A 22,537-nucleotide genomic window follows, 5' to 3' on the forward strand; every position below is an offset into this window, starting at 1 on the left:
ATGATTACCGTGGACATGTGGGAGGCCCAGGCCTGGCCCACACTCAACCTCAGCCTGTTCCAGCGGGGGCACCTGGCCTCCCTGCCCCCAGTCCCTCCCACCCAACAGCTACTCCCAGGACAGCTCCAGGGCTCCCAGCACCCTGAGTTCCGGAGCTCAGCCTGGAATCCAGGCTGGGAAAGAACAGACACACGTGAGTTTCTAATCCAAATGCACTTCTCTTTATTCAAACCAGGGTCAGACTGGTCAGCGGCAAACACACTGAGACCACGCGCCCAAGGAGGTCAGCTTCCATCTGACAAGGCCTCACGCCACCGGGGTCCAGACTGGGCTGGGCTGGGTATGTGGCTGGGCAGCCCGAGCCAACCCTGGGCGCCTGCAGACACTGCCAGTCAGTTGGTCGACAAAAGCAAGGAATAAACAAAAACAAAACACTCAGTAGACTTCTTGAAGCTCCCAGAGTCTCTGGACCAACGAGTCCCAAGCCCCGAAGCCAGAGCAAGAGAGTGAGACGAACAGCCTCGTGTCCGTCAGCGCTGACGGAAACCCTGCTTTAAATTAAAAAATAAGCCAGGTACAGCGTAGAAAAGTTCTCTTAAAAATCTCACAATTTGTAAATGTATATTTTTTTCTTTCAACATAAAAGTTTACAATATATGGTAACACAAAAGGCTCAGGAAAATAATTTCAAAAAAAAAAAAAAGAAAAAAAAGAAACCTGAAGTTTTGAATTAAAGCTGAAGACAATTTTTTAAAACCCTGTTGTTTGAACCAGTGACTTTTTTTTTATTGTGCTGATGGGTTAGAGAAAGAAATAGAGTTAAAAACTTCAGTCCAAACACCCACAGCGCCTGGCCTCCAGAAGCCTGCTGCCCACCCCGCCCGCCCCTGTCAGGTGTGATTGTCACGAGGTCACAAGCCTGGAGCCGTCGGTCGGTCTCGGCTGCGCAGCGGGCCAGCTAGCGTCGGTAAGGGTGGAATCCCTGCACGTTGTGGTTCTGACCTCGGCCAAAGCCACTTCCGCTGGCAGGGGGGCCCCCTGACCCCGGCACCGAGGGTCCTCCGTAGGAGGGGGGCTGCTGGCTGGGGTCCGAGAAACCCTGTCCGAAGCCACTCAAGTCCTGTCCGTAACCTGCTGGGAGGGGAGAGCCCCGTGAGCACCGGCAGGGAGTGCGCAGCCACGTCTCAGACGCTCCACTGCCCACGCACGGGGGCCTGTCACCCCAGTCAGTGCCAGACGCCGCGTAAGAGGACGATGAAGAAGCAAGACCCGTGCTGGCTTGTGCCAGGACGGGAGGTTGCCAGCACCTGCCGTCCCACCTCTGGCAAGGAGACAAACCCACAGTTTCTGAGGAGTTCTCGATCCCCCACAGCCCCCTCAAAACCACCTGGACGGGCCGTGCACGACCTGCCCCCGCACGGGAGAAGCAGCTTCAGACCACGAGGTCCTGGGCCTGCGCCAAACGCTTCCACGCTCATCCTGGCAGGGTGGGGCGGGGGCAGGAGCTTCCACTGCAGCTGAGGCTGGAAGGCCTTCAAGTTTGGAAACACACACCACACTGCGGACAAGTGCTTCTAGAAAATTCCTGAGCAGCAGGCACTGGCAGCTGAAGCCCAGCCCATGCCCACTCGAGGGTGGCAGTTCCTAGGTACCCCACCGTCATCCCTGGCCCCAACCCCTGTGGCATCCTGCTCCCCCCAGGGAGAGGCCTGGGCACTACATAACTTGGTGGCTTCCAAAAACCCATCTGTGGGCTGCGAGAGGGCGTGGCCATCGAGTGGGTGGAGCGTGAGGGAGGGGGCATGCCCGCTGGCCACAGCCCTGTCAGCATCACTGCCTCACAGACAGGAACGGGCTCTAGCGCCCAGAGCTGGCGTCCAAGGCTTGGCTGGTGTCGCGGAGTGGCCCCTGGGTCCCTGAGCAGGTGGTGGGTGAGGGCAGCCCTCGTCCCAGCAGACGGGAGGGGTCCTGGGAGGAGTGCCACCTACCTAGGCCACGTCACTGCTCGGCCTGACCACAAGAGAGTGAACAAAGCAAGGCCCAAGGCCTGCCAGGTCTGGAGAATAGGAACCTGGGCCTGGTAAGAAGTGAGACCAGGACAACGAAGCCCGAGGCCACCCGCGCAGGAGTGGGCTCACACCCCCTCCCCCCCAGGGCACGCACGTCCCCGCTCAACACACAGCTGCTACTCTGCGGGGCCGGGTGTCCAACTCCACATGGGACACAGGACCGCAGCCCAGGGCCGTGTCTGGCCAGGACTCACGGCAAGGACTAGGGGTGGCGGGAGGGGGTTGAGCCACACGTGGCCCAGGCTGAGACAGCAGCTGCGGCTCGGCTCCTCCTGCCCGGCAGAGAGAATGGGCAAACCAGTGTGCGTGCGTGAGTGCCTGTGTGCATGCACGTGTGAGCATGTGCCTGTGTGATACACGTGTGAGCTGTGCCTGTGTGATACACGTGTGAGCGTGCCTGTGATACACGTGTGAGCGTGTGCCTGTGTGATACACGTGAGCGTGTGCCTGTGTGATACACGTGTGAGCTGTGCCTGTGTGATACACGTGTGAGCGTGCCTGTGATACACGTGTGAGCGTGTGCCTGTGTGATACACGTGAGCGTGTGCCTGTGTGATACACGTGTGAGCGTGTGCCTGTGTGATACACGTGAGCATGTCCGTGTGATACACGTGTGAGCGTGTGCCTGTGTGTGCATGGGTGCGCATAGATGCGTGTGTGCCCAAACTCACACGAGTGGGACCACTTGGGGTGAGCAAAGTGATGTCCAGAGCCCAAGTCCTGCCCTGCGTCCCAAGCATAAACAGGGCTCAACAGTCTGCCAACTCCACAGGCCGCCCCTTCCAGGCCAAGCGTGGAGGCCCCTGCACACCACACATCACCTTGCATCAGCACAATCTGACGTCCAGTGAGCAACGGCTGTGGCTCCAGCCCCAAACGTCCAGAAGCCCGAGCAGAAGCTCTCCCTGCAGCCCTCCGCCCCACACCATGCCCAGGGAGACAGGTGGCGCCCCTAGGCGGTTTGTCCAGAGCTCCTCAAGGCAGTAAAGCCGCCGCAGCACCCCACAGGGACGTGGTGCCCTAAGCCTGCCCCTGCACAGGCTCCGGGGCACCAAGGCAATCCGGCTCACCACCGTCACCAAGCCCAGAATCGCATGATCTCAGCCCCACGCTGCTTCCCCATGGACCCCAAGTCCTCCCTGCTCGAGTCACAGCCTCAAGCTCCCAGACGGGGTGAGCCCCGAGTTTCTGGAATCTGATGCTTTTCTGCGACCAGCACCTTGTGCTATGGCCCTGACCAGACCCGAGAGAAAGCAAACACTCACTTTCTGGTCACTGCACCCTCCTGCGCAGCCTCTGAGCTCAGGCCAGCACTGTGGTAACTCACCGCGGCAGGGCGACAGGGGAAGCTGCAAGGCCACGTCCCCGAGCGTCAGCGGCAGGGCCAGCTCAAAGGACGCCACACAGATGGACATGGCGGGAAGTGTTGCCTGGCAGACTTACCATACTGACTATAGGGGAAGTCGGGCTGTGCCGTTGGGGGTTTGCTCATGTCTGGGGCGGCCTGAGACGGAGGTGGAGGGAAGGCCAATGGCGCTGCCCCTGGAGTGGCCGGTGGAGGAGGAACCCCTGGAGGTGCAAACTGGTCAGGCGGCGGAGGCGGGGGCCCGTAGCCAAAGCCTGGAACAGACAGGAGAGAAAGGCAAAGGCCGGTGTGTGGCCACGGCCAAGAGCAGATGGCACCCAGCCTGGCATCGGGAGCCTCCCGGGAAACCCACCACCCAGCGGGCGGAGACACCCACAGCCTCGGACCGTGTGGCCGCAGCCCTGGCCTTGGCCCTGGGGGGCACACCTCCACTGGGAAAAGACAGATTCACATGCAAAGTGTCCTTAGGATGGCTGAGCAGAGCTGGAACCCAGGATGTCATGCCAGCGGGGTATCAGGCAGGTATGGCGTGGGAATGCAGGCTCCACAGAAAAGGCCAAATGTCCACCCCAGTGAAGCAGCAGCTGCATGCTCCAGGAAAACAGGGGATCCGGGAGCACCGTGGAGGACAGCCGAGCGAGGCCCCAGAGCCTCCAGCACCGTCACCACATGCGGGACGTTCCCCCGGCCCCAGCGGTCACCTGGCTTTACAAATGACCACCAGATTGTCGCTGCCCAGCCCTTAGCCCTAGAGCAGGGCCTTGTGGCCTGCCCAGTCTGAGGTTCTGAGCCTCGGTCTGGACTACACACTGAACCTAGGCTGGGATGGGCTGTGAGTGGAAAACGTAGCCCCGGCCTCAGACTCAGCACAAAAGGGCACGCGAGCTACTGATCCCACTTACGGTGCAGCGCCGGCCTTGGATACACTGGAGTAAATGAACGTACTTAAAGGGCTCCACCAACTTCTCTGACTCTCTCAGCATGGCTACTAGAAGCTGGACCACCACGGTGCAAGGCCTGTGGGCACGGGGGCCAGCTCTCTACCCCACCTCACAGCCAGACCTCCAGGCACAACATGAGGCAGAGGACAGTCAGGTGAGAACTGAGTGTCCCCTCAGTTCTGAGTGGAAGACTGAGGACGTGCGGGCCCCACTCGAGTGTGGGAACGCGTGTCCCCTCAGCACGGACACTCCTATGCTGACAGCAGACATACGACACTTTTGCTGTTCTCCCGACCGGCCTCTGCCCTGGCAGCACCAGGAGACGAGGCCAGGGTTGCAGTGAACTTGCTCCTGGACGCGGAGCAAAGGCCTTCGCGTGCGTGCGCCCGGCCCCACAGAGGACGAACCACCTCAGGCCCAAGGGCTCGAAGCCCAGGCTGGCCGCTGCGGCCTGGTGCCTCCCCTGTCGGGAGCAGGTGGGGCCCTCAGACTTACTGAACTGAGGAGGAGCGCCATAGCCCTGTGGGAAGCCCTGCGGTGGGGGGAACCCCCCAGGCGGCGTGGACACGATGTAGGAGGTGAATGGCGGGGGTGGTGGTGGGGCTCCCCTCCCCGCGGGGGGCGGTCCGTAGCCACCTGCAAGGGAGAAGGCAGGTGAGGGAGCATCCGAGGTCACCTGACCTGTGCAGGCCCCGCCACCCAGGGTCCCTTGTCCTCCAGGGACACGTGCTGAAGCCACCCTGGGCCACGAGGAACCTGGGCCACCCGAGTGGAAGCCAGAACCACCCAACGCGGGTTCCACCCTTGGCCTTTTCCTCAAGGCGTGGACTTACCGATCGCCTGTCCCGCTGGCACCCACATTCCTAAACAGGAAACAGAAGAAGAGGGTGGGTGCTGTGTGACATCACTCCCAGCAAGAACAATGTGCTGAGCCCACCGGGTGCCAAATGCACCTCCCAAGGCCCCAAGCAGCCCGCCCACCCGCCTGCCCAGGGAGTACCCGCAAAGCCCAAGCCAGAGCAGCGGGCACTTCTGCCTCCAAGTCGCCTCTGTGCCCACCCTCTCCTCTGCCGAGCTCTGGGGCGACGGCACTGTGCCGAGACTTTCCTCTGAGTGGTTACTAAACAGACAGGACAGACACCCAGGCTCTAAGAAGCTGTGTGAGACACCGCCAGTCCACAGCCCCAGAGAGGGCACTCCAGGTGTGCGGGCGGTCAGAGCAGATGGCAGCCTGCTTCCCAGGCAGAGGTCCCTAACAACCCCGGTCCCCCAGCCCAGACATGTCAACAGAAGCGTCTCGGAAGGGCTGGAGGGGAAACTGAGCCCCTTGGAGGGGAGAGGAAGGGTGGGGTGCTGGAAGATGCCAGGTGGGGACGGCCAGTCAGGCTGGGGGCTGGGGGGCAGCCACGAAGCTCTAGCTCCTGACCCACTGGTGGAGACGGGGGTGTTTGTCTCAGGCAACGGCTGCAGTAGCTGTATTTTACTTTGTAGCACAAATTGGTTTTTAGAAGAGACAACTCCCGAGAGCCACCAGGCATCCATCCAGGGCCTGAGCGAGACGGCACACAGGATGGAGGTGAGCGGGCACCCAGCCGAGAGCCGAGTCACCAAATCCCTTGTGGGGCACGGGACCGGCAGTCTTAGGAGACGGGACAGGCACTCCCCCTCCTGTTCCGAGAAGCCAGCCTGGTGTCCCGCAGAGCCAGCTCGCACCTACCCATTTCTAGCCTCAGTTTGTGAGTTCCAGAAAAAACTCAGGGCTGCAATGTGGGTCTGGAGACGGCTGGGATTTGCTGGATCCACTGAGCTCCGGAAGCTCTGGGGGCCCCAAGGCCTCTGATGGCCAAGCAGAAGGGGGAGGCGCCCACGCAGGCCCCTGGGGGGCACCTGCCACTCCAGTGTGACTTGACTGTCCCTCCACCGGCCCAGACGCAGCCCTTCCTTTGCGTCCTTAGGAGTGAGGCTCACAGGGATCCTCCCAGGCCCTCCAGCCCTCCACCAAGCAGCCTGTGACCAGTCCTAAGTGGGCCCAGAAGGACACACACAACCCGGCTGACGCCAGAGGGGCGGGACGCTTGGAGCGGGTGCTGAGCTCGGACCAGGCACCTTCCCCTCTGCATGTGCTGGGTGCGCAGAGAGGAGAGGGGTGGATACGCCCTCCAATCATGGGTGTCTGAGCAACCGCAGCCGTGTCGGCTTCAACATGCCCAACTGCACCTGCCCAATGCCTGTCCTGGCTCCCCAATCAGCACAGGCCACCTGCCCCCCAAGCTCGCCTGCCTGTACCACCTAGCCCTTTCCCGCACAGGAACGACATTTTGCAAAGACGGTCTGGCAGCAACCAAGGATTCACCGTGGCCCCTCAGCCTGACCCTGAGCCTGCTCGAGGACGAGCGTCTACCCAAACCTGCGGCAGGGAGCGGGAGCGAGGTGCAACCACGCTGCCAGGCACAGCCTCCAAGGAGACACCACTAAAGCAGCCTCACCGACCCCACTGCCGGGGCTGGGCAGGAGGGGCCGTTCAAGGGGACGCTGGGGGGCCTGAGGGCAGAAATGGGCCCAGGCCAGCCCCCGGGGGTCTGAGAAGAGGGGGCGCCCCGCTTTTGCCCCATGTGCTCCTGCACCACCCATATGACCTCAAGGAGAAGACGCACTCAGCAGTGAGGACCAGGGAAGAGGCACAGAAGGCCGAGCCACTGCATCTCACGGCCCACGGGGAGTGTCTCACGGCCTGCAGGGTGCTCAGGCCACGCACCCCACCGCGCCCAGGGTCCCTGCCTGTTCCCTCTGTCTCTCAGGTGGCAGCAGGCTCCCTCCCTCCATCACGGGGCTGCTGGCACCACATGGGGCCTTACCTTGCGGGCCGTATCCTTGCTGCCACGTGGGCGGGGGCTGGCCGGCCCAGCCGTTGGCGGCGTTGGGCACGATCCTGCTGCCCCACTGGCTGGCCCCCGGCTGGCCGGGTGCCTGGCTCTTGCTGTCGCGAGGCTCTGCCCGCTTCACTTCCACCTAGACAAACCGAGCTGGGATTTAGGGGGCAGCCACCGGTCCCAAACCCCTTCCCGTCAGACACACCCGCATGTAACTTACGACTACACTTAGCAACTTATGACTTAACTAAAGACTTAACTATAAACCTTATTTAAGCCAGTAGCTTCTTCTGTTCTCTTTAAAAAATGTTTTATTTTTTTGTTGTTGTTTAAAAAAATGTTTCTCAGGTACAACAGGTGCAACTGGCAGCCGCACCGGGCCCGCACGAAGGCCAGGGCCGGGCCGGGCCCTCAGGGACAGGGCGGCAGAGCGCCCTCCGACAGCCTCGAGAAAACGCAAGGCAAAGGGACCGAATCTCCCCACCACCTCAGCCTCCCCTGGACCCTGGCCACAGGAGCCAGACCCCGGGCCGTGGCACCGCGGGGACACCAAGGGCCCCCCTACTCCGAGCCCACCCCACCGCCTGCAATTTGAGCTCATACCTGAGAAACACAGTTAGTTTGTTTACTTAAGGTTTTTATTTAAAATGTCTAATGGAAGATAAACACTTACCTTCCCCAAGCTAACGCTTAAAGAATCTTAATTAACTCAAAACAATGTCAGAGGGAATGGATGTGGTAGAGAATCTTACGTTACATCTAACAAAAAAGTAAACAAACATGCAATAAAATGGACATTGGAATCAGTAAGCAATCTTCATACTGTGTTTGGCGGCAGGTGGAGGGTACCCAGCACTGAGGGGCGGGGTGGGGTGGGGCGGACCCCAGGCCTGGACCTGCCTGGCCTACTTATGCTGAGGGCCTCGGCCACAGAGCATGTCCCTTGACAATGGGGACGGATTGGCAGCAGCACACACTAGCCCCTGCTTGATGGCCTCAGCACTCGTGCACGCGGGGCTGTTCGGATTCTGAGATGAGTTAACAGAAACAAGGACAAAGGTGCCATGACCACCACAGGAGCATTTCTGGGGCTCGGTGTCAGCATTCCCTGAAGACCCTCCCTGGCGGAGAACAGACGGAAGCTGCCTCTGCGGCCCCCGCCTCCACTGTCCTCGAGGTCCCGAGGACGTGCATATGATGGCACAAACCCCCCTCAGCTGAAGGCGGGCAGCAGGACCCCCCAAGGGACCCGTTTCAAAGAGCTCAAGTTAACGAGTCTTCACGCAGTCTCCTCGGGGAGCCGGGCTCCTGCTCACTAAGCATAGCTGCCCTCGGGACTCACGGGAAGCCCTCTCTGCCCCCTTAATCGTCGACGGGGCCTGGAGCACGCTGGTGGCAGAAACCCCCATTTAACTGGGGGTGCCGCCTTGTCTGCAGACCACTGGTGGTCTGGGGATTGGCAGCTGGGTCAGACACGGGCTGAGCCCGGAGCTGGCTCCACCTCGAGAGGGAGCCCCAATCTCAGCTCTGTGCTCAGTACAGAAGTTGGACATTACTGCTCCCCACAAATCCAGGGGTGCCCTGGGGAGGCTCCCGGGTGCAGAAGCAGACCCGTGCGCTCAGTGGAACGCTTTCTGCCCCACGCTGGTCCTGGCTGTAAACGTTCTAGGCCACGTCACAGCACCTGGACACGCGAGCACAGCCTCCTCTGACCGCAGGCTGAGCCGCCGCACACTGGCAACCTGCAGGCTAACGCACCACCGACGGACGAGCCGCCGAGGCGGCACAGGCGCTGCCGGTCCTGCCACGGTTCAGGTGGGCTCACGGAGGCGGCCGCAAACGCCAGGTACAAACATGACGAAGCACAAGCCACGCAGTCACTAAACCTGCAGAGCAGCAGTAAAGCTGAAGGGGCCGGAACTATGGGTGCAATGCCCTGCTTAATACGTAAGAACAGCCACAATCTTGTCAGAAGGGCCAACAGCGTCAGGCTGGGGCAGGAGAACGCTGATGGGGCCGAGGAGGGGGAGGCCAGCTCGGCTTTGCCACTGCCGCCTGCTACCCCGTGTGTGCTGAGCCAGCTTTAAAAGACCCAGCAGGAACTCTGAAAAAACAGGGAGCCCAGAGCAACTGTAAAATATCTCACCCCACGGAATTTCTACCGATTACTCACTGGGGAGCTAAGGTCTCAAAACTTTATGGTCCAGGAAGAATGACCACTTCGGGACCCCTTTCTGACACGTGCCTGACCCTGGCTCAGCGGGGAGCAAAGCTGTGGAAAGGGGGGTGGTCTGGCTCCCTCACCCCGCTCACCTCCGTGGCAGCCACACAGTATGAAGATAAAACAACCCGGGGTCACTTGACTGCATGGGGGTTAAATCTACCAAGAGCATGTGCTTGTACCGGAGTCCCACAGTAAGTGACCCGATTGAAAACACCAATCCTTCAGGATGTTTATGTTTGGCTCGTTTTGACGCGGGACCTCGGTTCTCCCAGGCCCTCCGCTCGTCCCGCCATCGGCTCAGGACTAGACAATCACGTGAGACAGACATCTGAAGGAGTGGTGACTGCGACCAAGCCTGAGGCAACGCCGCGGTTCCCCTGGGCCGGCCGCCTGGGCCCCGCGTGCCCTCTTCCTGGGCGCCCCGTCCTCCCGTCCCCGGGGCAGCCCCCACCACCCACAGTGCAGCCGCTCCCGGCCCACCCTGCAGGCAGGGCGGCCCCCCACCTTGGGTCCCACTAGCCACCACTCCCCGGGGCCAAGGCTCTGTAGCCAGGGTCGTAACAGGCTGCCGGGCCGGCTTTCTGAGAAGGGGCGTGTTTACCAGGGAAACCCCTGGTTGCCTAAGACTTGGTTTGGTCTTAAGGTAAAATAAAACTACAACTACACACTTTTTTGCCCATGATGTCGTGAAAATGCATGTTGACAGCCTGGTCCACTGATTGTTCGTCCTCGAAAGTAATAAATCCAAAACCTAGCCAACGACGAAGAGTGAATCAAGGTAGCAGGGTGTTGTGATACAAAACAGGACGATGAACAGTATTAGGGACGGACCGAGGGATCGGCCTGGGTTTCAGCTAAGCCACCGACGTGTGGGCACCGCTGGCCCTGTGCTGGGGCCTGGACAGCGGCCGCCAGAGCTACCACTCCCATCCCAGCCGAGCAGCAGCAAGCTAGGCCGCGGCCCAGGGCTGGGGGAGGTGGACAGACGGAGACGCCTGCTCAGTGTCCATCAGCGGCCCTGGTGACTGAGGCCACACAAGTTTCTGCCCTGGACACTGGTGGTCCGCGGGCGAACACAGGCTCTGTGTCGAGGCCAATCGGGGACAAGGGGCACGTGTTTTGGACAAAGGAGCCGAGACAGTAGAGCAGTGAGGGCCTGGCTCCTGTGAGTCCTCGGCTGTCGACGTGGGCAAACGGGGGCACGCCAATGGAAGAGGTCGTGGCTAGAGCCTGGCGAGCGTACTTGTGAGAACGCCTGCACACAGGTGGGTGTGCGGCGGGAGCCCTGCCCGGCCAGGCATGGGCACTGTACATGTCTCTGCTTTTCTGAAACCCGGGTTCTCCCCCTCGGCTTGCAATTTGCTTTGCAGCTAGTGCTGACAGCAGCCAGATATGGTTCTAAAGTGTTCAACAATACAGTTATCTGTCCCAGTTAGCGCCTCACTAAGCTTAGCCAACACCGTTGGGTAAGCCCACGGAGTCCTACCAGAGGTAATATACGTACGTATATATGTGTGTATGTATATAAAAGTATATATATATATATATATATAGATAGATAGATAAATAAATAAGTAAATAAAATACACAAAGATACAGGCCAAAACGGATCCAGCAGGTCAAATTCTGCTGTCAGCAGCAAGAGCAAGAGGCATCACGTAATCAAAAAAGAAAAATTTTAAAGGAAAAACAATTTAGTGTCTCCCAAACACGAGAACGTGGCAGTATAAACGAAGTTTGGTTGGTCTGGGCTGAGTGCGACCCCAGCTAAGGGGCGGTTCGTCCTCACGGGCTACTACTTAGCAGAGGGCACTGGACTCCTGGGTGCCCCGTGAACCCCTCTCCTCCCAGGGCATGGGGAAGACCACCCCAGACAGCAGACAGTGGCCGAAGCCCGCAGAAGAACAAAGGATGACGCGGAAGGCTATGCGCGGAGCAGGGTCTGTGGAGTGGCCGTGGTGGGGGCCGCATCGTGAAGCACCGAGCTCACAGCTGAGCTCACAGCAGCATCATGGGGCCGGGAGGGAGGGAGGCGGGAAGAGCAAGCTCACCAATGCAGCTGGTGGGGGGAGCACGCAGTTTAGGGGTCAAGGGGGCCAGGGGGCACCGGGAAGGAACAGCCCCTCGTGGGCGTCCCTCAAGCAGATGAAGTGGGACCGCATGGGACAACTGTGTGCAGAGCTGTGGGCGGGACGACGGGAGCGGGCAGGAGAGGCAGCACCGAGATCGGAGGTGACAAGGATGGCCGGTGAAGCACCACCGGGACTTGGGGCCTGGGTGTGTCCCCAACATGCACACAGGACCACACAGACACGCACATGGAGATCTGCAGACGACACAGAACAGAACCGAGGCTGGAGCGTGCGGAAGGCGGCGCCCCCAGCCACGTGGCGGACCCATGAACACGCGGGGACGGAGCCGCGAGGCGGCCAGGCAGCAGGAGACGGGGAGCAGGCTGAGGCAAGAGAAGTTGGGCTACCAGGTGCCCGCCCACGGAAAGGACACACAGAGACACTGAGACACTCACAAGACACACAGACAGAACCCTGTGAGAACTGCGTCCCCAGTCTGAAACCCTGAGACAGGGATGGGAGAGAGGGAGCGAAGGAGAGGGGAGAGACTGGTCTTACCAAGAGGCAGAGAGGGGCAAGAAAGGGACGCCCCCCACCGCCCCCGGCTCGTGTGTGCTCCAAGGGAGACCCCCCCCCAGAGGCCTGAAGGTGAGGACGGTACAGCCACGTGAGAGCCAGGGCCGGGCCAGACCGCTGGGCTCCCTCCCGGCCGGCTCCTCCTGCCCCAGCCAGCGGCGCGGCCGCGAGAACAAGGATCGCAGCAGGCAAGGAGGGGCCAGGAAGGCCAGCGCTCGGAGTCCCCGCGCACGGAGTTTCACAAGATCAGAGGCGACATTTGGAACACAACACAGGTGATGAAACAACACATTCCGAACTGTAACATTCGCTCCGGCTGCAGGAGTGTCTGAGACCACGGGCTCACGTGGTTCCGGTCCTCTAACACGACAACAGTGCCACAAGCGCAGAGCTTTTCCCGGGTTAAGGAGGCCCCTGGTGCGGAATGGCTAGGGAGTGCGTCTGTCAAGAAGGGGACGTCACCACCGAGGAGCGGAAGAGAAAACACACTGAAACTTCGTTTACACCCCACTGGAGCAGAGCCCGCGCCCTCCTGACTGCGGAACTGGCCTGTACCTGTGTGATAACATCTAGCACCTGGAGAAGAGAAATCTAGAGAGATCGTTAATCACAAACAATGCAAAGAGACAAGAGAACACCTTACTTAACAGTACTGTACTTTACTATAAAACACTTACATACTTCTAAATTAAAATTAAGACTAAGACTTATCGGCTTAATCCACATGGAGTGAGGAATACGTTACTTAATCATGAGAAAGGGGAGGGAAGGAAGTTCAAATGGCAAACTATTCTCCAGCATGGCACAGCATGCTGCGGCCGTGGCGCCCGGCTTGGCAGGGCGAGGCAGTGGGCACGGGAAACACAGGGGCTAGCACAGACAGACCCCCGACGGGCGGCTCTGTGCACACAGCCGGCCCCAGAGTGGCTGATGCATCTGACACAGAAGGGTGGGACAGACAGCAGCAGCCACCAAAAAAGGGTCTGGCGTCGGGACATCACCCATCAGGACGCCAGGACGTGACTCTCCACTTTCCTCCTGCCTGGCCCGCTGATTCCAGGGGACCGAAAAGAAAAGGAAAAAAACAGCAAACAGCACGGGGTGGGCTGCAAGCAGGGGCACGGACGCCCCTAACAGCAGGAGGCAGACATCTGGCTACACTGGCACTAACTGCAAACGAGGGACCATCCGAGGCAAAGAAGGTGACAGTGGGAAAGAACCACAAATCTTCAATACACGTTCCAAACAGAAACCACAGTGAAAGTCACGCTGACTTGTAAAAAGGCCAAAAGGAGCTAAAAAGGGGCCACGCCAGGCCGGCCCCAGGCAGCGGCCGGACGGGCAGAGGCACACGCGGGGCCTGCGTCTGCGTGGCTTAGCGCCCTGACCGAGGGGCTGGCTCCCGGCCGCCAGAGTCTGGGCTGAGATAGTTTGCCATCTGAGGACGGGAGGAGGAAGCTCCAGGACAAACGAGGTCTGCCTTTACCTCGAGGCCTCTGCTTCTCAGCGTCGTAGATCATCACAACTTCCGTCACCTGTAACAACAGAGAGGACGTGCTCGAGACCCGGCCGCCACAGCCCGCGGGGCACACCCTCCGCGCCTCTGGAATACACCTCGGCTGCTGCCAAACGACCACGCCGACCAACGTCGAGGGGCCTGGACTGAGCACGGGGCATCCTGCCTGTGGGGTGGGGACGCCCGAGGAGGCGGGAGCCCCAACAGTCATGGCGTCGGAGGACAGCTCTGGCAGGAGAGGGACACCAGGGCCCAGCCCACTGTCAGATCCAGGTGGCTGCTGACCTGAGGGTCCCAGCTACCTGTCCTGGGGGGAGACCCCAGTACTGCGGGAGTGTCCCACCCTGAAGGCAGCAGCACGCCAGGTGTCCTGCCAACCCTGCCCCCCAGGGGCTTCCCTCACCGTGGCTCCTGGCACACAGCACCCAACCCACATGCCGCGGGTCAGCCCGACAGGACGGCACCAGGAGCTCCCACGGGGAGCCCATGGCCTCGATGCCTCTGCTCTCAGGGCATCGTGAACGCAGCCACCCCACCCTGACTGGGAACCCTGCCACCGCGCCTTGGCCTTTCCCTGCCACCGCGCCTCAGCGTGCCCCACGCGTGCCAGCGGCTGCCCGCCAGACATCAGCTCCGTGCTCATTCTACCTGCTTCGCATACCCTTACTCTCCGTGACTCCAGAAAACAAACCAAGAAGAATGGCCTGCACTACCGAAAAGTTGTGAGGCGGGATGCGTGCGCGGCAAATACCTCGCACGAGGGACGGGCAGCACAGGGCGGCCCTGAGACCCCACGCTCACAGCAGACGTGGTCCTCGCTGCTCAAGGCGAGGGCTGAGCAAAGTCAGGCCCGTCCTCTCTTCCACCCTCAACCCGGGCCAGGCCTCTCCTCCACAGGATGGCAGCAGCCCCCACGCCTGGGGAGGGCCGAGAGCATCCCCAGGGTCCCATCAGCACAGGGACTAAGATGGACCTGGGAGACTGAGGGACACAATCTCAGAGGCCAGGCCAGCTCCCATGGTCGAGCCAAATCCCACTTCTCCTCAGACACGAAGACCTAACGCTTGGCACCCACGGCGTTACAACTGAGCAAAGGACCCACCACGGGGCCCAGCAGGCTCATCTGGGGGCCGTAGGAGTCCCCCACGGGGGAGTGAGGTGGGTGTGGAGGGAGGCTGGGTGTCTGGTCTTGTCTTTGGAGGGGGGTGGAGCGCAGGAGAATAGAGAGAGGTACCCGAGGCGTAAAGCCCCGCCCGGTGGACGGCTCCGCTGCTCCACCCTGAGAAGGCCGGGAATTAGCGAGCAACTGGGTGTATGCGGGACGGGGAGAAGCTCTTGGGACCTGCCAGCACATCAAGGCACTCACCACTCCAAATTTCTTGAAGTACTCCCTGAGCTCTGTCTCACCACAGTTGTGAGGAATTCCGCCAACAAATATTTTATTTGATTTACTGTTATCGCTCCTGGGTCCTTTCTGCTGTTTCAAAAGGAAAAGGCAGTTAGTTCACCAGGGGCCTCAGAACACTTCCCGCGAGTGGTCAGGACAGTGAGTGGTCAGGACGTGCCCTTCCTGCTGGGTCCAAGCTCAACGGTCAGCTAAAGGCGTCAGACCAAACACGCCCTCCCCACATCGAGACTCCTAAGTGCAAAGAGCAAGCAGACTGTCGTCTCTCCAGAGAGCCGAGGGGACGGGCGCTCACGGCTCTGCCGTGCTGGGTGTCAATCCTTCCACACCCGGCACGCCACCTGTCCTGGCCTGTTACTGTGCCACAGCCAGATGACACAAAAGCCCTGCAGGCTGAAGCCGGGACTTGGGAACACGAGAAAAAGACGGTGGCGCAGGATCAGTGCCGCAGAGGTGGTGACCAGAGACCCCGGGAAGTTCCCTCGGACCATCCCTGACCCCAACCCCAGGTCTTGCATCGAGACTTCACCCTGCAGGGCTGCTGGCGAGTCCGTCCAATGTGGGGACGTGGCCTGTCTGGGAGCACGTATTGCTCCCCCGCCCAAGCCCAAGCCCAGCGCAGCCAGCTGCCCCCTTTCTCCTGGCCTTTCACTCCTGACCACTCCTTTCCTTTCTACCCCAGGACACCATGTCCTACGTTGTCCTAACTGCTCTGGGGAAGAGAGGACACCTGCGGGGGGCCTCACGTGTCAACGTTTATCAAGCTGTGATAACACTGATTTTGTGGTCAAGATTTACTGGGTTGTCATACGCCCTACTACAGCTCAAGGCAGTTAAGAAAAGGAGACCAAAGAGACATCCAGCACCAGAGGGAACAGGCGTCTTGGTTGGACCCTCGTGTGAAAAGAGCAGCTATGGGAGACAGCTGAGGGGCAGCAGACGCCCCCCAGATGGGTGTGGGGTGATGAGTGCATGGGGGCGACCAGGGAGGGGAACGCTCTCAGGAGATGCATGCTAAGTATGTGGGGTGGACACGTGCAGAGAGGGAGTTGATGCACGAGTCAGTGTGACAGGCTCTAGCAGCTGTGGAGCCCAGTGTAGGGATCTGCGGGTTTTGCAGGTATCCTGGGCAGCGCGGCCGTCGGGGACGGGGTGTACCTCTGGTCTGAGAACCTGGGGCAGGGACACAGCAGGGCCAGGCAACCCGCAAAGGACTGCAGGTAACAGAGGACTTGGAGCGTCCGCTGAAGTGCATCCTGCAGTTTTACACGCATGCAAGCTGCCGTCCCTCATCTGAGGCTGGCACCCACGAGGCCCCCGGGCCCGGCAGAGCAGAATGGACAGACACTCCAGCCGTCGGGAGGGAGAAGACGCCACCAAGCAGAGATCAGATGGTGGAGCGGGGCTGGGTGGAGGTCACAGAAGGAACAATGAGAGGCTCTGCTGTGAGCAGGGGTGTGGTCAGAAGTGGACTGAGGCCAATTTTCTGGGCTGTGAGACACTCAGAGCTGTAGGTAAACCTGAGCAATCCTCCGCTGCTCAAATGTCACCAGAGGGCCTTCTGTTGCTCTCAATCCCAATGAGCAGAAAGCCAGCTCAAAGCCTCACCCTCCCGCGGCCCAGCCCCTTACCCAGCCTTCCTTGGGCCGTGTCCTCTCCGGCTGCATCCCCCGGGGCGTGCACGGCTTTGGGTCAATCTGTGGGAAGTTCCAAACAAGGCATCGTGAGTAGGAAGCTATGTGCTCTTGGACAGAAAGGGCCAGCGAAGCAGGTAGCAGCGCAGTCACGAGCACACGGCCCCCCAGCACCCGCCACACCAGCTAAACATCGCCTGCGCCCCGTAGACGGAGCCCGCGTGAAGACAGCCAAAGGGCGCCAAGCAGGGACAGACCGAGGGGAGCGCCCGGGGAGGACTTACGTTCCGGCCATCCAGGGTGTGTGGTCTGCTGGCCAGCACCGTCCCCACACAGTTTGGGTCTTTAAATTTGACAAACCCAAAACCTCGAGACTGGTTGGTGGTTTTATCTTTCATGATAACACAGTCTACAACTTCTCCATATTGGGAAAAGTAGCTGCGTAGCGTCTCTGCTCAGCCAGTGGGGACAGAAAACAGAAACACATACAACCAGGGGATTAAGCACAAGTCTCACCGTGGGCGTGTAAACACGCACAGAAGCACACGCACACACTCCTAGTTTAGCAGCCTCGCCGCAACAGTCTGCAACTAGCAACTTTTCCAGCGGCTCATCAGTTGCTCATTTGGGGAGGGCGAGAAGGAAGGGAAGGATAAAGGAGTCACTTTTATACCCATGAGGAAGGCCCAGGGCCCAGCACCCAGGAGGGCGCGATTCCAGGGAGGCCCCCATGCTACCATGACAATGTCACAAACTCCCCCTCCTCGGTTCTAAACCCCAGACTGCCCGGCAGAACCAGAGCTAGGGAGGGCGCGGGGAGGGCGGCGTGAGCCCTCCTGCCTCCAGCCCTGCGTGGCCCCTAGCCAGGAACCTGCACGAGAAACATCAACACCAAGCCCGACAATTCCAAAGCGAATGACAGCTGCTTTCTGCCCCACCCAACTCCCAATTCAATACCCCCAAAATAAAGACAGTGTCACAGGGATTTAAAAGATACCGCGGCAAGAAGCTAATTCACACAGCTCAAGGACCCAGGCACGCTGGGCTCCCGCCCACACATGCTGCACCCACCTTGCGTTGTGCTCCAGTCCAGGCCGCCCACGAAGAGCTTCCTGCAACACAGCACAAACAAGCATTTAGAGGCAGAACACTCCTCACTCAGAAACCCCTCCCACGGTCCCCAGTCCACACGACAGGGCACAGGGGCGTCTGCAGACACAAATGATTCACTGGCACTGCAGGAACAGAGCGCTGTAACGACACACAGACAGCACTGGACTGAGGACGGGCCGCGGTCACCACGCAGCCAGGGCCGCTCCAGAGGGGCTGCCTGCGATGTTCACACACTTCACAATGTGGAAAAAGAATTGAGAAGCGCAGAGCCTCACACACACAGGGAACGCAAGGCACACTCACACCACACGAGGCACACGTGCACAAGCCCATACACGCAGACAGAGGCCAGGTCACACGGACCCTGGGAACTCCGCTGCAGGTGTGGAAGATAAACCCTGGACAGCGGCCCGAGCTCACAAACAAGAGCCTGCAGCCAGTGGGCTGCCCACCAAGCTCCAGGTGCAGAACCAGCACCCCACCACAGGCCCTGCAGCCTGAGCGGCCCCCCTCATCTGGGTGACCCGCACAACCTAGCCCAACCTGTACCTCCCCTAGGGGCACCTTACACCCCTCAGGGCGGCCCAGAACCCACACCAATGGCATACAGCCAGGCGTGGGTCCTCTGATGGCGGCCTCCTGCCCCACGGTGCCCGTGCTGCCCACCACCCTGGGCCCCATTCACCTGGCGGTCCCAGCCCCACTGCAGATTGCTCACCCTGTGCCCCTGCAGCACCCACGCGGCCACCCGGTCACGTCCACCCAAACCCCAGGTGGTGGGGATGACAGACGAGGACAGTGGGTCAGACGGCGGCGCTACCAAGACCCCACTTACCCGTCCTCCCCAGAGGAAGGGGCCCAAGCAGCGAGGTCAGACGCGCCTGACCCACCAGGACCCTGCCGAGCCAAGACCCAGGTGTCAACTGACCAAGCCTTTACAGCCAGAGGACCCGCGTCCCTGACCAAGCCTTTACAGCCAGAGGACCCGCGTCCCTGACCCAGCCTCCCAGGGCTGCAGCCTCCACATGAAGACACAAAGCCCTCGCAAGGTTGAGTACTTCCCCTTTCAGCCATCGAGGGAATGCAGGGAGCAGGCCCTTGTCCTCTGCCGCAGCCCCCAATGACTCACTCAACGAGCAGCCTCACAAGGACGCCACTGTCCCGCTAGACCCAGCGAGCATCAGGCCCGGTGAGCTGCACCTCCACTGAACAGCCCTGTGCAAACAGCTGGGAGAGCTGCATCCTTGGGTCTAAGGCCTTCCCACCACCACCGTCTCCCAGACGCCCCCGGCCCGAGTCTGATCTGGGGAGGATGAGAAACCAGATCCAGAGGACAGGTTTCAGGGGAAACGTGCTGCCCAGCAGCCGCAGACGCTCAGTCAGTCTTCGTGAAGCTGAAATCTCGTCTTCTCTGGACTCTCAGAACCAGGCCACCACGGCCACGGTACACCTGCCTCCTCTCCCTGCCAATCCTGGGCGCTGGCAAAGGAGGGGTGGGGACCCTCCGCCGGGCCTCGTAAGGGAGCAGGCAAGAGTGTGCTGCAGAGAAGCAACCTGTTCACGGAAAGAAACGCCACCTCTCCCTGCCCCACGCACCCCCATGCCTCCAACCCTGAGCAGGCGGCCCTCCTAGAGGCCCACAAGGAAGGAACCTGTCAGACCGGTCTAGGTCTGGGCCTTGGTGAAATAGCAAGATTAGGTATTAAGGAGGAAAGGCTGAGAGAACGTTACCAGGGCAACTGACAACTAGAATCCACCTGCGGCTTAGAAGACCGGGGTTCTACCCACGATGTGCATCAGTCCAGGGCAGGACCTCCACTGAAGGCCCCACTCACAACCTCGGTCTCCAACTCACACGGCTCAAGAATAAGGTGTGTGCACACGCACGCAGCACGTGTGTACAGCACACAGAGATGACATGCAAACAGGGTGAAATATGGCACTGGGGGAGCCTGCTGGCAGGGGCACGTGGGGATGGTTGGACCATTCTCTCAATACATCTCAATACAGAGTTGGACTCTGTGGAATCTTCACTGCCGAGTGTCAGAATTCACGTTTCCTTTGACACAATGGTGGCATCACTTCTGGTCCTGGGGACACAGCCCGGGATGCCTTGTCTTTACAGACCTGCTCGTTCTGAGGGGGGGGAAGACGGGCCCAAGCCAGCGCCTGGCACAGGGCTGCACACACTCGTGTGTCCTTCACTCCTGCTCAGAACCAGCATCGGGTGAGACACATCCTCCCCAGAAGGTTCCAGGAGGCCCCAGTGGCTTGTGCTGGCAGGGTTTCACCCCCAGTTGCAGGAACCTCGCCAGAGCCCAGCACCTGGCACACAGTCTCAACCTGTGAAACCAGAGTGGCCCCCACGGCCACCTTCACAAGGTGTTAGGATGTGGAAGCGAAGTGGGCCTGCCATCACAGTGCCCAGGCACGGAGGGGGCCTCCAAGCAGGGCCTGAGAATTAGGCGCCTCTCGATCAGTCCACTGCCCGGTGCAGGAACAGCTGGCAGAACTCTCACGTGCGGCTGGCCACCGGGGGCTGGAGGCCTTCGTCAGCTCCCTCGGGATGGCACTGCCAGTGGACCACTGAATGGCCAAGTCCTCCTAGCCACAGCCTGCTCAGACCAGAAACCAGACTGGGCACCACGCAAAGCTAAGTGCTAGCACGTATTTACAAAACTGCACGATGCAGATTAAAGGATGAGCTAAAAATACCCAGCTCCCCAGCCCCTGCTTGACCCCTGAAGTGGCCTGGTGGGCGCGAAGTCACCACCCGGCTGACGGCGCCCCCAGAGCAGCCCCTCACTCCCACGGGCAACAGCTCTGGTGCAGGGCACACTCACACTCCTGGCTGTCACGCCCTTTCAGGTGGGACGGGGGCGGCCCCTCAGCCCACAGTCAGGAGGCAGAGACCCCACCAAGTGGGGCTGTCGTTCAAGCCCTGCCCACCACCACCAGGTCTCACTAAGTGACCTCTGTGATCTGCCTGCATGGCCCCCGAGGCCTAAAACCTGACACAGCGATTCTCCCTACCCACATCCCAGCTCTGTGGCAGTCACACAGGTGCACCTCATGATGTGGGCACCCTTATCCTGCGGTCCTGCACTAATGTGTACCCTGTCCTGCCTGTGGCACCCAACCTCACCCTCAGACAACCACTGCCCCTGGGTGACCACCATCCCTGCTCGAGAGCAACCGCATGGTGGCTGCACCAGGAAGTGAGGCCTCAGAGGGCTTCCTGTGCGCCTGCACCGACCCCCGCTGGCACCAGGGGCCTGTCTCCCAAGCAGCACCTGGCAAGCTTCCCAGAGTGACAGGCCCGCCTTGCCCTGAGGCAACCCTGCCAGCCAGGGCTGAGATACCCCTCGGGGCTGTTGGGAGCCACATTAGGCCTTCCTTCCTTTGGGCCCAGCGCCAGCCATGGCCCACCTGGCACAGAACAGGCGGCCACCAGGAAGGGCCACAGTAGCGGCTTCTAAAGCACCGCCCTCCCCGGCCCCGGCCCTGGCACAGCTTCCTCCTCATGGGGCAGGAAGCAAAATGCCTGTGACCAATGGCAGTTGTGCTGCAAATGTGCCTGTACATAAACCAGAGCCTGTGTCTCAAAACACACGTGCCTGAGTAGGGGGACGCAGGATCCTCAGTTTCCCCACACAGAAGTCGGCGCTGGGAGCGGCACAGGACCGACGGAACGTGGATCGCCCTCACCCCAAAGCGCTGCCCCATGGGCTGTGAGCCCGCGCCCACCACCTGCCCCTGCGGCTCATTCCCTTCTCGCATCCCCCATGACCGTGGGGCCGCAGGACTCGAGAAACCCCGCACAAACCGCTACGGGCTCCAAAGGCATAGGCCTGGCCCTGGCCCTCCCAGGGCCTCTGAACGCCACCTGCACGATCACCTGGCCCAACTGCGGCCCGCGGGCTCCCCGGGCACCTCCAGAGCTCGCGGTGATGGGCACCGGGCTCAGACGAGAGCTCTGCCTGAGCAGACCCAGCACAACAGCATCTCCAATCACGTCTACGGAAAGGACACAACTGGGCCAGACCGGCGACTCTCAGTCGCGAGGGAGCCAAGCTCCCCTGCGTCTGGGGCCGACCCCCACGAGGGCCACATGCACGGCAGAAGGAGGGGATCCGGTCTTGACACGTCCACTCCTCAGGTGACCCTGGGCAAGTCCCCTGGCCCCTCTAAGCCTCAGTCTCCCTAACCCGCAAGGGGGAACAATACCGGCCCTGCCATCACTGTCAGCGATCGTCATGAGCCAGGCCAGCCCCCCCACCACGACCCCGGCTGTGGGGACAGCTCACGGTGATGGCTGATCAGTGTGAACAACACATTCAATGCCACTGAATCGTACCCATGAGGAGTGCTGAAACAGCAAACGTTTTCTCACCTATTTACCACAATTAAAAAAAAGTCAGGGGAAGTGGCTCAGGAAAGCACTCAACGCTGTGGGCAGCATCTCAGGCTCAAACCCAACCTGACACCGGCAGCAAGGTCCACAACCACAAGGCACAAATCGCACAGACATCGTGGAACAAGGCCAAGAACAGCAAACAACATCCCAAACGGTGCTTCTTGGCCAGGGGTGGCTCTGCCCCAAGGGACACTTGGTGATGTCCTGGGACATCTGTGGTTGTCACGACTTGGCGGGGGGGTTGCTACTGGCTTCAAGTGGGTGGGGGCCAGGGATGCGGCTCAACACCTTGCAGTGCACAGGACAGCCCACCCCAGAGAATGATACAGCCCCC

The 22,537-nt window shown here is 60.6% G+C and overlaps 1 protein-coding gene across 3 annotated transcripts; it reads right to left on the reverse strand.

Moving 5' to 3' along the window:
- Nucleotides 1–198: 198 nt before the first annotated feature.
- DAZAP1 (DAZ associated protein 1) lies at nt 199–17,782 on the reverse strand. Of its 3 annotated transcripts, none has more exons than XM_023733331.1 (11): nt 17,745–17,782; nt 16,958–17,124; nt 16,671–16,736; nt 15,001–15,111; nt 13,605–13,653; nt 10,139–10,221; nt 7,232–7,385; nt 5,210–5,239; nt 4,872–5,012; nt 3,513–3,689; nt 199–1,134 (listed from the first exon to the last, which is right to left on the reverse strand). In XM_023733331.1, exons 2-11 carry the CDS (start codon nt 17,069–17,071, stop codon nt 959–961), a joined length of 1,101 nt encoding a protein of 366 aa, XP_023589099.1. In that variant the 5' UTR covers nt 17,072–17,124; nt 17,745–17,782; the 3' UTR covers nt 199–958. The 3 variants fall into 3 exon arrangements, with proteins under 3 accessions (XP_023589099.1, XP_023589101.1, XP_023589100.1); XM_023733333.1 differs by having other exon boundaries at nt 15,001–15,108; nt 17,745–17,780; XM_023733332.1 differs by having other exon boundaries at nt 199–1,131; nt 17,745–17,780.
- Nucleotides 17,783–22,537: the final 4,755 nt, after the last annotated feature.

This window comes from Trichechus manatus, unplaced genomic scaffold (assembly GCF_000243295.1).
Source record: "Trichechus manatus latirostris isolate Lorelei unplaced genomic scaffold, TriManLat1.0 scaffold00057, whole genome shotgun sequence".
In the NCBI taxonomy this organism is placed as follows: Eukaryota; Metazoa; Chordata; class Mammalia; order Sirenia; family Trichechidae; genus Trichechus; species Trichechus manatus.

Coding starts and splice junctions, on each gene's coding strand:
- DAZAP1 (XM_023733331.1), bottom strand. CDS start 17,071: ATGAAAGATAAAACCACCAACCAGTCTCGAGGTTTTGGGTTTGTCAAA. Junction 16,737..16,957: donor ACACCCTGGATGGCCGGAAC/GTAAGTCCTCCC, acceptor AACTTCCCACAG/ATTGACCCAAAGCCGTGCAC. Junction 7,386..10,138: donor ACGACATCATGGGCAAAAAA/GTGTGTAGTTGT, acceptor CGGTTTGTCTAG/GTGGAAGTGAAGCGGGCAGA.